Source organism: Brassica oleracea, chromosome C8 (genome assembly GCF_000695525.1).
Source record: "Brassica oleracea var. oleracea cultivar TO1000 chromosome C8, BOL, whole genome shotgun sequence".
Taxonomy (NCBI): Eukaryota; Viridiplantae; Streptophyta; class Magnoliopsida; order Brassicales; family Brassicaceae; genus Brassica; species Brassica oleracea.
This window is the reverse complement of record NC_027755.1, coordinates 39,422,649-39,437,436: the sequence shown is the minus strand read 5'-3', so window position 1 is coordinate 39,437,436 and position 14,788 is coordinate 39,422,649. Positions and strand designations below refer to the sequence as shown.

At 36.0% G+C, this 14,788-nt stretch overlaps 2 protein-coding genes across 2 annotated transcripts; one reads left to right on the top strand and one right to left on the bottom strand.

Moving 5' to 3' along the window:
• Positions 1 to 643: 643 nt before the first annotated feature.
• Positions 644 to 12,277, top strand: LOC106309457 (calcium-transporting ATPase 3, endoplasmic reticulum-type). The gene is made up of 34 exons (XM_013746482.1): positions 644 to 855; positions 1,031 to 1,081; positions 1,177 to 1,210; positions 1,717 to 1,734; positions 2,128 to 2,264; positions 2,668 to 2,742; positions 2,893 to 2,938; positions 3,324 to 3,383; positions 3,485 to 3,565; positions 3,805 to 3,890; positions 4,121 to 4,222; positions 4,431 to 4,484; positions 4,741 to 4,842; positions 5,358 to 5,416; positions 5,701 to 5,845; positions 6,199 to 6,306; positions 6,709 to 6,861; positions 7,088 to 7,192; positions 7,452 to 7,648; positions 7,804 to 7,912; positions 8,013 to 8,111; positions 8,192 to 8,337; positions 9,011 to 9,068; positions 9,253 to 9,345; positions 9,732 to 9,782; positions 9,983 to 10,114; positions 10,242 to 10,343; positions 10,568 to 10,622; positions 10,782 to 10,867; positions 11,048 to 11,196; positions 11,395 to 11,500; positions 11,589 to 11,642; positions 11,814 to 11,859; positions 11,966 to 12,277. Exons 1-34 carry the CDS (start codon positions 823 to 825, stop codon positions 12,028 to 12,030), a joined length of 2,997 nt encoding a protein of 998 aa, XP_013601936.1. The 5' UTR covers positions 644 to 822; the 3' UTR covers positions 12,031 to 12,277.
• A 1,130-nt stretch (positions 12,278 to 13,407) lies between these two features.
• On the bottom strand, positions 13,408 to 14,085 carry LOC106309463. Its single transcript, XM_013746488.1, has one exon. It carries the CDS (start codon positions 13,988 to 13,990, stop codon positions 13,490 to 13,492), a length of 501 nt encoding a protein of 166 aa, XP_013601942.1. The 5' UTR covers positions 13,991 to 14,085; the 3' UTR covers positions 13,408 to 13,489.
• Between the last annotated feature and the right edge of the window lie 703 nt (positions 14,086 to 14,788).

The following is a 14,788-nucleotide window of genomic DNA, read 5'->3' as shown; positions in this document are numbered from 1 at the left end:
GGCAGGCAGAGGAATGAGCGAAGTGAGGAATCAGTTGCCGCGAGCTACCGGAGAGAAAGGCGCCCTCGAACCTTGAAACACACGAATTCATCTTGATAACCGATAAGTTACATATTCGATTGGAACATTGCTTCAAATGTCTGATGTGTCGTCTAGCCGGTTTGTCGTGGCTAGATAAATGCTAGAGCCAATCCATGCTTCAAGTGTCGTGACTAACCTGACAATAAGAAGTTTGAGTTGCATTGTAGATGAGATTATCATGTCTCTGACTCATAAGATGAAGTTCATGTTGGATTCATTACGTTTCTTGAATCTGACTGGACAATAATACAACAAATGAAAACTAAAATAAACGATATTAATACTACTACCATTTTACCAAAAAGAAAAAAAAAATTATATTAGTTTTTTTTTTTCATATTTTTTGATAATTTTGATATCACTTACACTATGAAAATGCAAAACTAAATAATCAATATTGATATTAAGATTAGTATTGGTAGGCAAAAAAGATTAGTATTATGAATTTTAGAAAGTCGATATTAATATTTTTAGTTTCTATTTCCTTCATAATTTGTTTGATATCACATGGTAATTGGGTGATATACTAAATGGGCCTCACGTGAGAGGAAGCCAACCCGTTAATTCATGAAAAGTGTTCGTCTCGTCTCTCTCTCTCGGCTCTATGGAAGCAGATGGCGTTACAAGTTCCCATCTTCTTCGTCTAGTCTTTTAGATTTTCAGCTCACTTTCGTCGCCACGCATCGACGCTTAGGGATCTCTCTCCCCACCCAAATCAAAATTCCCTAAGCTCTCCCAGTCATGGAAGACGCTTACGCCAGATCTGTCTCCGAGGTGCTTTGCGTTTTCAATTCTCAATCTTTTTTCGTTTGACTTCTACTTTTTTGTCGGATTTGATTTGGTTTGCGATCGCATACTGTGGCAATGAACCGCCGACGGTAGCTGTTTCACTGTGTTTGGGCGTAGATTGATTGCTTCTGATGTGATTCTGTTTTTTGTTTTGGCGCAGGTTCTTGATTTCTTCGGGGTAGATCCAGCAAAGGGTCTTTCTGATTCTCAGGTATGAGTTTGTAATGGGATCGAACTTGTTACAGTCACAGTGAAGCTAACATTTAATTAACCCCTGATTTTTTTTTGAAATTTTTGTATATGTAGGTTGATCATCATTCTAGGATGTTTGGCAGGAATGGTTTGTTTTTACTTTTCACTTCTCTTGCACTTCCATGTTTGGTGTTCGTTCGTATAAAGGCACTTAGATAGAGCACAGGGAGATATATTTTAGATGGTGACGATAGAGTGTCCTGGTGTTAACTGTTCTTTGTAATGAAGCATATTGGAATTAAAGGATGCTGTAGATTATAGTTTTGGCATGTAGTTTGAATTTCTAGTATTGTATATGACTTGCCAAGTACACAAACTAGTATGAAACTACAAATTTTTTTGTTACCTTTCTTGTATAGTTCCTAGGAATTCTAATATAGATGCACATTGTGAGTGTTCTCCAGTAAAATTATGCTGCGTATGATTGTCTCAGCTGTTAAAAATTTATTAAGTTAGTGACTGCTTGAATTTGAAAGGGCATATCTTTTTTCATTTTAAGATAGCAAATAAACACACTGTTAATTTGTTTTTATCCTTTTACCTTGTTTAGTACTAATCTTCTTCTTTTAATGTTTTTCTTCACATGATCTGCAGTACTGCCCGAAGAGAAAAGTAAGTTTGTCAATAACTTTCTTCCAATTTCATCCATATTTCAGTAATTATATCTTCTTAGAGGTTCAATGAAAAAGATTTGAGTTTTCTTTTTATTTCAAGATGACCATCATGGTTTGATAGCTCCTAGATTGTTTTAGCGCTGTGATGATTTGCCAGTTTTCACATGTTCACTCTGGCTCATTTTGTGTAAGATAGAGCTATTCTATTGCAAAGCATTTTTATATATCTTTAGCTCCTTTTGAGATTGTCATAGCTGATCGTGTTAGATTGTCTTATGGTTCTTCTTAACCCAAGTACCTAGCCTATTCTGATGATGTTACCTAGGATGAGAATTTAGAACTCCCCTGACGTGTGCCAATTTTTCCTTATCTTATTCTTAATTAAATGCAGGAACTCCATTCTGGAAACTGGTTCTCAAACAGTTTGATGATTTACTTGTTAAGATATTGATCGTGGCTGCAATTGTCTCTTTCGTTTTGGCTTTGGCCAATGGAGAGACTGGCTTAACAGCATTTCTAGAACCTTTTGTAAGTGGCAACATCTTTTTTCAACGCTCACCCTGGCTTTCACAGAATGGTTGATTAGTTAACATCTCTTATTTAGTCTACTGGATTGGCTAGGGGTTCTTTGTGGTGGATTTTAACATGAAACCTTTTTGTCATTTTCGTTCTGTGGTCTTTGTAAAAAGTAATTATTTATGTTTTTCTTTAGAGTGGCTAATCTTTTGTAATGGTCTAAAAAATATCCAAAAGTAGACTTAAAGTCTTCACTGGCCGTGGTTTTTAGCATTAATAGGACTCAGTCTTGTTATACGATTCCATTTAATATAATATAAGATTACATCTTTACCACGACTTCCATAAACTAGACTTTGTGTGTGGAGCTTTCTTTGAGAGTTGCAATTTATTTGAATTTACTATTCAACCACAGGTAATTCTACTGATACTGGCTGCAAATGCGGCAGTGGGGGTGATTACGGAGACTAATGCTGAGAAGGCTCTTGAGGTATTTTGTGTGCTACCGCTTAACCGATGACTTATTTGCACATACAAGTCGAATGTCCTTTGAAATTAGGTTAAGCTTAAATTTTATTTTGATTGTAAGTTGTAACATTCTCTTATTTATTTCGTTTGTTCTCTCTTTGTCCTGTTGTAGGAGCTACGTGCCTACCAAGCAAATATAGCTACAGTGTTGCGAAATGGTACACAGATATATCTTGAGTAATTAGTATTACTGCGAAATTTACGCTGACTGCTTGTCCTTTCAGTTTTTCTTTTCTTAGAACAAGCTACTATGATTGAAATTGCTTACTAGACGGTCGTGTTATGCTGTTGATATATCCTCTAGAGACACTTTGTAGTTTGTGTAGCAAACTCTTCTTCTGCCAAGCCAAAAGTTTATTGTGTTATGCTCACAATTCCCTAGGTTATCTAAAATGATAATTAATGACATTAAGATTTAGTTATTTAGAAATGTTTCTGCGCACTTCCTTTTTTGTTTTTCGCTTGGGACGTTGTTCCAGGTTTTGAATATCTGCAAGTTTTTGTCTTTGATGGTATTCCACATTAACATGTATACAATGACAGGGTGCTTCTCTATACTACCAGCATCAGAGCTGGTGCCAGGTGACATTGTTGAAGTGACTGGTATGTGTGTTGTATCTCATGTAGATGCAGTTTTTTGCAATTACTCAGAATCTCGCTAAACTCTTAAAGGCTACTTTTCTTGACGCTTGCGTGCTAAACAGTGGGCTGTAAGCTTCCAGCTGACCTTAGAGTAATTGAGATGTCGAGCAATGAGTTTCGAGTCGATCAAGCAATTCTGACTGGTATATCATCGTGTTCATAACTTCTTAATTGCGTAGTAGCAAGAACTAATTGCGTAGTAGCAAGAACTATATATGCCAGTAGGTGATTAGTACAACTTATTGTCAACCCTTTTCTCCACAATTACTGAATAAGCATTTTCTATGTGATCCTCTTTTTTCATGTAGATTATAGTCCAAGTGATCACTTACAGTGCACTATTTTCATACTCTCACTACCAAACGTTTCCCCAAAATTGCAGGTGAAAGCTGTTCTGTGGAGAAAGATGTTGAATGCACTTCAACAACAAATGCTGTCTACCAAGACAAGAAAAATATTTTATTTTCGGTAGGATTTATAACTCATACCTGCACTAGCTTCTGGCTTTTGATTTAATGATATAGAGATATAGTGCAATTTTCTTGCGTACACCTTAACTAGCTGTAAATTCTCATTTTTCTCTACTATTAGAATTTAGGCTCTACAGCATGTTTTAGTTACCTTTTTCTTGTTCCTGTGACCTCTTTATGTCTCCTTTTTATGTTTTTTAATTCATTATAATGTATAATGATTGCCAGGGAACTGATGTGGTCGCGGGTAGGGGGAGGGCTGTTGTCATTGGAGTTGGTTCAAACACCGCGATGGGTAGCATACACAATTCGATGTTGCATACAGATGATGTAAGCTGTGAATATTTTTTATTTCTTTATGGAAATGCTTCATGTGCACTTTGATACGCTTTCTTACTGATCAGAACTCTCTTGTAAAAGAAGATTATATTTAACCTTTGATTGCTCAAAAAAAATTCCAATGAATTCTTTTCCATCTGTTTAAGTGTGTTATAACTACCAGGCTTTTCTCTCTTACTTGTAAATGCTTTTGTCACAGGAGGCAACTCCATTGAAAAAAAAGCTGGACGAGTTTGGCAGTTTTTTGGCTAAGGTGAAAACTCTTTTCCTTTCGAAAGTTTAGATTTTTTTTACGTGTTAGAGAGGCATTTTAATTACAAGTCTGGATGGAGTTATCTTTCCCTTGGATGTCAAATTCTCTCAGTTGTCTGCGAGTGTGAATGAGTTCACACAAAAAAGAAATGATTTGTCGAATGACTGATGTGACAGAGATAGTTAGTTAATAATACTAGTAGATCTATGTTCATAAATTGACGTTCTCTGAGATGGTAGCCTTTCCGTTTGTATAGGTTATTGCGGGGATTTGTGTTCTTGTGTGGGTTGTCAATATTGGTCACTTCAGTGACCCTTCTCATGGTGGCTTTTTCAAAGGCGCAATTCACTATTTTAAGGTAAATAAATTCGTTGTTCTCTTATTACAGTTTTGAATTCTTACTACAGAGTACATGTTCTGTGTGTTCCACTTTTGCTGTGATACCAAAACATTGATGTTGCTTCTCCTTTCTTTTTCTGACATCCCTGTAGCAGACAGGTTCAAAGAAATGAGCTCATAATCGTTAACCCACTAAATAGATTTTTTAACATTTAAATAGCGAAGTCACAAGATTAAGAAGTAATCGTTTTTCAGTTAGTGGGTTTTGTTTCTTGCGTTGACAGTTCCCAAAGTGGATGTACCATTCTAGTAATCATTGTTAAATATCAAGTTAAAGGCTAAGTCAAAAATCATGATGCTTTTCGCATCTTCAAATCAGTAACATATTTATGACATACCCAAGTTCTTGTCCACGTATTTCCATTATTGTTATATAAACCCTAAGGCTTGTAACCAGATTATTTTTACCAACTTAAAGTATGCTATATAATGTATATTTTGGTGACAATTGTTTCTTTGCTTTTATTTTCCCAGATTGCAGTTGCCCTTGCTGTTGCAGCTATTCCTGAAGGACTTCCTGCAGTTGTTACGACGTAAGTGTTCACTATTTTTTTTGCTAGCAAATAGAAATATTAGGAAAAAGGCTGGTAGTTGAAACTTAGATGATTTGGAACCTTAGTGATATCCTGGAGACGGGGAGTTTCCCAGAGAAGTAGGTCGCTCTTATGATCATCAAATGACAGTCTTGTTTCAAGTTTCAGGCACTTAAATGTTTGTTGAGTCCAAAATGCTTTAAAACTAGTCATTTCCCACGTTGGGAGGCTACTTTGGTCACAATATTGTGCCTTAAACTGGATATGATGCTTTCGGTATCTAGGTGTTTAGCTCTTGGAACAAAGAAAATGGCTCGTTTGAATGCGATTGTACGGTCATTGCCATCTGTCGAGACGCTTGGTTGCACTACAGTGATTTGCAGTGACAAGACTGGAACATTGACAACCAATATGATGGCGGTGTCTAAGGTTAGCATTTTAACCTCAGTGCTCGAGCCTGTTTATTCTTATTATTGGTATCTCTGCCACTTGCAGTTTTCTATTTGAATTGTTTTTTTGGAATATCTTAAGTGGGTAAATCTTGGCAGTGTAGTTCATCTGTAAAACACACATGCCCGTATATTTCTGCGATTTTGCATGTCTTGGAAGTAGTCAAATAGAGCTTTCAGGACAAATTATAAAAAATTTACAATTTTGCTTGTACATCTTGTGATTTTATCAATAACTAATTGCAACTAATTACATTCTTGCATAGAAACTTTCCCCTTGTGGTGTCTCATATAGAATATTTGAATATGCTTACTATTTTGCTTGTATGTCAGATATGTGTAGTCCAATCTGCAGACCATGGTCCTATGATAAGTGAGTTTAATGTTAGTGGAACAACTTATGCACCAGAAGGTACTGTCTTTGACAGCAACGATCAGCAGGTAATTATTACTTCACCTCTGGATTATGTAAGTAATCAACTATTTCGTACATAATACTTGCGAGGATGACTGATAGTTGCCGTACCTACATGCTCCCAAACTAATTTCAACCTCACAAGGCTAGCTTGAACTGCAAATTCTATCTCAAGATTGATTGATAAAGTAATTTGGAAACTTGAATCATGGTTTCTTCTTTTATTTTTTATACAGTTTCCTGTAATTTTTATTCCTCATTTTTCATTTGATTTTTAAAATTTCATGGGGTTTCTTTCTTTGCTTATCATCTTTAGCATTTCACTAATCTCAATAAATTTATTATTGTAAATGGCAAAAATGAAAAACTGAAGCAAGCCTTGTAACATCACACACATTTCTAAGACAAGGTGCTTTCTTCTTTTGCAGCTTGACTGCCCTGCCCAGTCACCATGCCTTCACTATTTAGCAATGTGTTCATCACTCTGCAATGACTCTGTTTTGCAATACAATCCAGATAAGGATTCTTATGAAAAAATTGGAGAGTCAACTGAAGTTGCTCTTCGAGTACTTGCAGAAAAGGTTTGTGTTTTTGGGTAAATTCTTGCTTTCGTAGTATTCATTTCCACAACAAGAATCATGGAATATAACAGACTGTTTCTCTATCCAATTTCATGTTGAATCTTAGACTTGGTCGTTGTATACATTTAATCCTGGTCATCTTACAATATACCCTGCGCAGTGGTTTATCTTACTGAGTCTGTAATCTGAAGGACCGTCCAACTTACTTCTGTTGTTTAATTTTCAGGTTGGCCTCCCTGGTTTTGATTCAATGCCTTCTGCTCTAAACATGTTGAGCAAGCATGAACGTGCATCATACTGCAACCATTATTGGGAAAACCAATTTAAAAAGGTGTGGCTCTAGTAAATCTAACATGTTGGCTCTTTTTTTGCGTTCATTTAACTGAGGGAAATAAGAGCCAAGAGTTGTGGACTGCGTAAATTTTTTGTCCCAGTTTTACTGACCTCCCTTCTTTTTTACACATAAAGTTCATTACTCCTGTAGTTTTACACATATAAGTTGATATTGACCTCGAAACATTATACTTCAAACAAGTCGTGGTAATTTAGTATGAGTAATTGATTGTCAACTTTTTCAAAAATCCTTGCAGGTTTATGTTTTGGAGTTTACACGTGACCGCAAAATGATGAGCGTCCTATGTAGCCATAAGCAAATGGATGTAATGTTTTCAAAGGGTGCTCCAGAAAGCATAATTGCTCGGTGTACTAAACTTCTCTGCAACAGTGATGGTTCTGTTGTTCCTCTCACTGCTGCTTCCCGTGCAGAGCTTGAGTCTAGGTTCGCCAGGTTAGGCATCAAGTTTAATGAGAATTCATTTAATTTTATTTTTACTTCATTATGGTCGTCTTTTGATGCTTGTATTGTCACTTCCAATGGTAATTTTGCTCTTAAAGATATGAAAGATGTTTGTTCCATTTTCTGACCCTGCATCTTTGCAACAGTTTTGGAGATGAAACATTGAGATGCTTAGCGTTAGCCTTCAGAACCGTGCCCCATGGTCAGCAAACTATTTCCTATGATAATGAGAACGACCTGACGTTTATTGGGTTGGTACGCCGTTCTTTCAAAATTGATGGATTCAAATGGGTTTCCTAAACATTCATCATTTTTATACTGTTGAAGTCTTGCTTATCTTGTGCTTCCTTTGAAGGTGGGAATGCTTGATCCACCAAGAAAAGAAGTGAGAGATGCTATGCTTGCGTGTATGACTGCTGGGATTCGTGTTATAGTTGTCACTGGGGATAACAAGGTACTAGAAAACTGAGCACATACATTTTGTTAATTACTATATTCTTTTGGGTGCTTATTCTGATTAGCTTGAAACTTCAGTCCACAGCAGAGTCAATATGTAAAAAAATAGGGGCATTCGACAATCTGGTCGACTTTTCTGGTCTGTCTTATACGGCTTCTGAATTTGAACGGCTTCCAGCGATGCAACAAACTACAGCATTGCAACGGATGACACTTTTTTCCAGGTATCTTAAATGATAGTGTTTTTAGGACTTAGAGCATCTCCAATGTAATACTCCAAAATGGAGTAAAAGTAAAAATGGAGTAAAATGCTCCAACCTTACTCAATTTCTCACTCTATAATGGATGAACAAACAAAAAATAGATTACAGCCCTGTTCGTTTTGACAACGCTGCGACTAGAGTCAGCGTCAAAAAACTGTTAATGATTTCCTTCTTGACTCATCGGTGGGCTGAGAAACAGAAGACGCTGCGATTAAATAATCAAACGAATTCGGTGGTGTCGCAGCCGCTAAAAAAAGCAGCGTCAATGTTCATCTTCTTTCCCCTTTTCTAGCGACTGAAAACACATAAATTTCCTTCACTTTTGCTTTCTCTTTCCTATCAATTCCTTTTGGTTCTCTTTAAATTTTGGTCGCTCCTCCCTGCCGCTGCGTTCTTGAAACGAACAGGGCTTACTCCATTTATGGAGTAAACTCTATTATGGAGTGAGATTTGGAGTTGAGTTGGAGCAATCCTTACTCTATTTTCACTTTTACTCCATTTTGGAGGAAAAAATGAAGTGGGGGTTGGAGATGCCCTTAGGAGCTGTATGTTTAATCATCATGCGTATTTCTGTTTTTTTCTCTAAAGCTCGAGTTATAATCGATTCTGAGAAACCATAATTTTCTGCGTCTAGGGTTGAACCTTCCCACAAAAGGATGCTTGTTGAAGCCCTACAGAACCAAAATGAAGTGGTAATTCCCCTTGTTCACTAAGCTGTCATTTATCACATTTCTTCTGTTTTATCTGCGTTTGGGTTCATTCACATTTAGCATTACTGCCTTTGTTCCAATTCTTTTTTTTTTTGTTAACTTTTTTACTTATTAGAGGAAATGTTATTGCGTCTAACCGTCGGACACATTAACCTTGTTCTCCTAGGTGGCAATGACTGGTGACGGCGTAAATGATGCCCCTGCATTGAAGAAAGCTGATATTGGGATTGCCATGGGTTCTGGAACAGCTGTAGCAAAGGTACAGTGTGTTTGTTTTCTATTAGCATCCTGTGTAACTATAATTTTTGATACTCTAAAACCTTATTCATCTTTAAATCTCAGTCATTTTGTCTTGCCCGTGTTCTTCCAGCTACGAGATCCTTATGTAGTCGTTATTTTTTTTGTATCTTTAAGTTGCAATTAAAAACGAAAAATATAGGTGAAAAGTTTCTGGATGTGACTGCTATTGTAGTGGTACAATACAATGTGACTGCTATAGAAAATTCTTCTGAGATCACAGAATACATGAGCTAATTATATGAAAGTCGTCATTCCTCAAAAAACTGGCTTGCCAAGGATACTTATCTCTATGCTCTTCTGTGTTTAACGTATTTTTCCCTCTGTTTTTTTTTTTTTGCATTGCAGAGCGCTTCAGATATGGTTTTGGCTGATGATAATTTTGCTTCAATAGTTGCGGTATGTTTGTTTTCTTGCACTTTTGATAAAGTTATTTTTTTGTGGTTGATTCTGACGCACACTTCACACAGTAGTTTAGCGTGGTTTACAATTTATTTGGGCCCATATATAATATTTGTCAATTTCTTTAAAATTAGAAACAAGGGTACAAATCACACTGCAATATCTTCATTAATGTAACTCATTTCTTTTCTTGACAGGCTGTTGCGGAAGGAAGGGCTATATATAATAACACTAAGCAATTCATTAGATACATGATCTCTTCAAATATTGGGGAAGTGGTCTGTATATTTGTAGCAGCTGTATTGGGAATCCCTGATACCCTGGCACCTGTAAGTAGCTTTGTCCTCTCAATGGAGTTTCTAGTCCAATCACACCAATATTATGACAGTCTTATCTGCAAAGTTTACTATTACAAAGCTTTTCTAAATCTATGAGTGTTATGGTAAAACATTGCAGGTTCAACTTTTGTGGGTCAATTTGGTAACGGATGGTTTGCCTGCCACTGCCATTGGCTTCAACAAACAAGATTCCGATGTTATGAAGGCAAAACCCCGAAAGGTAGGAGCTGTAACTTTACAGTAACACCTTGTGGAGTACTTTGCAAATACTTGCTGTCGCATGATTTATGGTCCCTTCCAAACTTTATAGGTTTCAGTGATGACATTTAAATAAAGAGGGGACTTAGAACTTGTAAATTAACTATTTCCTGTACTCTGCAAGTTTCTCTTCAAACCACTCAGACCTTTATCTTCATTTTTGTTTTGATTGTTGTTGAATTCCAGGTTGGTGAAGCAGTGGTCACTGGGTGGTTATTCTTCCGCTACTTGGTTATCGGAGGTATAGTAAAAATGATGGTTCTGTAATTTATTTTAAACATCTAGGCAACACTAAGAGCTTGAAATCTTCTTGGCCAAGTAGTGAAAGGTCACTGCCTTCAAGCATCTATCCATCAAAAGGATTATCTCCTTGACTAGTTTATCGTTTTGTTTTTTGCAGTTTATGTCGGCCTGGCAACTGTTGCTGGCTTTATATGGTGGTTTATTTACTCTGATGGTGGTCCTAAACTTACGTACAGTGAACTGGTTAGATTCTATCTCCAGCTGCATCTTATAGATTATTTCGTTGCTGAATCTGATATAGTTTGTTTATTTTTCACCATTCATTTGTGTAACCTTGTCATAGGATTCACATACAATCAATCTTATTACAAATGGAATCTTTTTTCATTATATTAATCTGAGAATGAAAATTTCTCATTTCAGATGAACTTTGAAACGTGCGCACTTAGAGAGACAAGTTATCCCTGCAGCATATTTGAGGATCGACATCCATCAACCGTAGCTATGACAGTACTCGTTGTAGTAGAGATGTTTAATGCTCTAAATAACCTCAGCGAAAATCAATCCCTTCTGTAAGTATACCTTTCTTTCTTTTCTTGTTGACAGCTTATTTGAGTGTACTGTATTAGGGGGTCTATAGCGACTTCAAATAAATAATGCTATTTTATAGACTATACATGGATCAACAGACACTAGATTGTGCAACCTGACTAGTCTGCTACGTTATCATTTATATATTAGCTTTTATTAAAGAAGGTATGTGATTGCAGGGTTATAACCCCAAGGAGTAATTTATGGCTCGTTGGTTCAATTATCCTGACGATGGTTCTGCACATGCTAATATTATATGTTCATCCATTAGCAGTCTTGTTTTCTGTAAGTTTCCTTTCTTCCCTAAACCTTGAACAAAAACTGGTCTACCTGTTTTCGTCTTTTTCATTCTCTCATGTTCCTTGCTTTATAGGTCACGCCATTGTCCTGGGGCGAATGGACCGCTGTTCTGTATCTTTCGTTTCCAGTAAGTATTCTCACTTTTGAGCTTCTTCTTTTCATAGACCACTTTAGTTTAACATATGGATGCAAATTCGTCAAGGAATAGCATGACAGTAGACTGATCATTCAGATATAAGATGAGGTTTTTGAGAGAAGTGATTCCTTGAACGATAATTTTTTTCTGTGAAAACTGCAGGTTATCATCATTGATGAGGTTCTGAAGTTCCTCTCAAGAAACACCGGTAATGTTTCAGCTGTTTATAAGACCACATATCATATCAACTGCGACGCAGATGTTTCTGATATTAGTCATGAATCTGATGTGTTATTCCCTGTTGTTAAATGTAGGCTTGAGGTTCAGGTTCAGATTAAGAAAGATGGATTTACTCCCCAAGGACCGGCGTGACAGGTAGAATAAGAAAACAAGGCATGGCTTCTTCTTCTGTCATACAAGAATTTTGGCATTATAGATACACCAACACAAAGAGAAAGGAGTGCAATCCATAAAGCTCTTTGGCTTTGATTGTCTTTTTTAATATATTTTATTTTGTTGTAACAAACTTCACTGTATTCTTCTTACATCAGATCAATGTCTGTTACTTCTTTTTGTGTCATGCTATGTTTCGAGTATTTCGGATTTTCAAACATTTACTACTTGAAGTCTTTTGGTATTTATCGGCCGATGCATACTCCTTGGAAGATTCTACCTATACGTTATAGTGTTTAGTGTATCAGCAACTTACATTGACTGTAGTTCTCGACCTAGCAGCAACTTACATTGACTGAGTTTAAAATACCGCGATCATGTCACGACAAAAAGCAAAACGGTCTCTATATTTTGATCAGGTACTCAGTATCTGTTGTTCGGACATAAACGTTATTTTAATTTTAATCTATAATTTTGTAACAGTGCGCAGCCCTCTATATATGAATATGATATTTGATTAGGTAAAGCAGATTATGATGGCAGTCGGACAAAACACAATAATATATTAATCCAAAACACGAATGAAAATTTATAACAGAATTCGATGATTCATACATACGCTTTTCCGTGATTTAGTGGTAAGCAGTAAGCACAAAGCTTTCCATGCTGTAATAATCAGCATACATAACACAACAAAAACACTATTAATCACATGATTAATTGAGTTACGTATAAACAAACTAGTTTGTCAAATCTTTCAAAAATTCTATTGGAAGTTTGTATATTCACGAAGTTAGCTGAATTTAGGGCACGAGAACTGTATATTTCCAGTTGAAAGTTTCCACACGTTCCGAAATTTGAATGTGTGAACCATTAATAACAATGGTCAGAAAATTAGTAAAACTAACACCCCGGTCGAACTAGTGCACATTATTTTATTTTTTTAAAATTATTGTCTTCACGTGTAATCAATGACATAATGCATGCTACTTCTTCCTTTTTTTCTCCCAAACAATACGCGAAACACATTTTAAACTTCAAAACTTAACATGAAAATGCAAAATCATTGAAAACAGAAGTCGTATTTACGTTAAGCTTCTAACATCTACCAAACTTGGATTTGAAGAGAGAGTAGTTTATCGACTTATATCATTTCTTGTTGCACAACATCGAGCTAAAAAAAGTAGTATCAATCCACAAAATACTAAAAATCAAAAAATTAAATATTTATTCCGTTTCACAAAGATAAACTTTTTAATATTTTCACACATATTAAAAAAACATTAAACTACCATAATAAATAATAAATTTATCGTTTTCTATAATTTTTAATTTTCAATAATTTTCAAAGTCAACTAATTTTTTGAAGTTTACAATTTTTCCATATTGTGAAACAAATTTTTTTCTAAAAAGTCTTATCTTCAAGAAACAGAGGGAATATAAAACTAAAATTTAGGGCTACCAGTAACAGCATATGATTTGCTACGAGGATACTTGAGATCAGAAACTTTCTTTGCCATCTTGGGATTCACAGATCCTTCCTCTGCTTCATCCTCTTCCTCTATCTTCGCCATCCCCACGCTCGAGCTCTTCGGCAAGCCTCTTTGCCTCAGCTTCTCTTGTTGCAACTTCTCGTGTAAAAACATGTCGATCTCATTCTTGTGCCCAAAGCTCCTAACCGAAGCAGCTCTCACTAGCTCGCTATAATCATCGTCAATCCCAAAATCAGTTGTTCTCCGGGTAGATGCGGAGGAGGAGAAGGCGGCGGAGGATGAGCTCCGGCTTCTTGGAAAAGGAGTGGAGACGGAGGCTGCGGATGAATAGTGAGTCCGAGCTGAGCAACCGGTGATGCTTCTCATGTAGAAATCACGAGCCTTGCCTAAAGCTCTTAAAGGTGCTGAGATTATTCTCAAGAACTTGTTCTGTTTTTGTCCTTTGTTTCTCATGCTCTCTTTTTTTTTTGGGACATGGTTTTGTTTTCTTTGTATTTGATGTGGTTTTAAGGGTCTTGAATGTTGAATGTCTTAAAAGTAATAAATTAAAACGAGCGTTAAAGAAGAAATAATTGAGAGAATCAAACGTCACTTTAAGGACTTTTTAAATTTGTGTTTTAAAAGTTGGTTAAGAAAATAATTGTGGAAAGAGTGTTGGACAGAGCAGTCACAAAATTGATAGTGTTATGAAATAACTTATAATTTATAGTATTGAGAAATTTAAATAAGAGTAGAATTTAATACCCGTAGGAAGCAAATAACACTAATATAAGGGAGAGAGTTTATTATAAGGAAGAAGAAGAAGATGTAATGGTGTTTGATTATAAACTCTTGTTCTTGTTTATGGTGTACAAAAGAGTGAGATGAGTGATGGTATTTATAGTGAACAACAATACATAAAATAACAAAGATGGTGCTTAATTTGGTAAATGAGTGGGTGATCATAATGCTTGATGAGTAGATGATCATAGTGCTTGAGTTGGTAAAGGAGTGGATGATCATAGTGCTTGAGTTTGGTAAAGAAGTGGATGATCATTTCAATGCTTAATTTATAACACTCCCCCTTGATCATCCATCTTGTATTACGTGGTGCCTCGTTAAAAACCTAGTCATGGAAAACCCAATGGGAAAAACCGTAGTAAAAGTAAAAAGAGTACAACTACGTAAGCTCCCCCTCGAATGAGTAGTCATAGAACCTTTAGAACAATGATAGATTTTCATCTCTCAAATTGTAACATTCTCTTTGGGTGT

Coding starts and splice junctions, on each gene's coding strand:
- LOC106309463 (XM_013746488.1), bottom strand. CDS start 13,990: ATGAGAAACAAAGGACAAAAACAGAACAAGTTCTTGAGAATAATCTCA.
- LOC106309457 (XM_013746482.1), top strand. CDS start 823: ATGGAAGACGCTTACGCCAGATCTGTCTCCGAG. Junction 9,346..9,731: donor CTGGAACAGCTGTAGCAAAG/GTACAGTGTGTT, acceptor TTTGCATTGCAG/AGCGCTTCAGATATGGTTTT. Junction 10,868..11,047: donor AACTTACGTACAGTGAACTG/GTTAGATTCTAT, acceptor TTCTCATTTCAG/ATGAACTTTGAAACGTGCGC.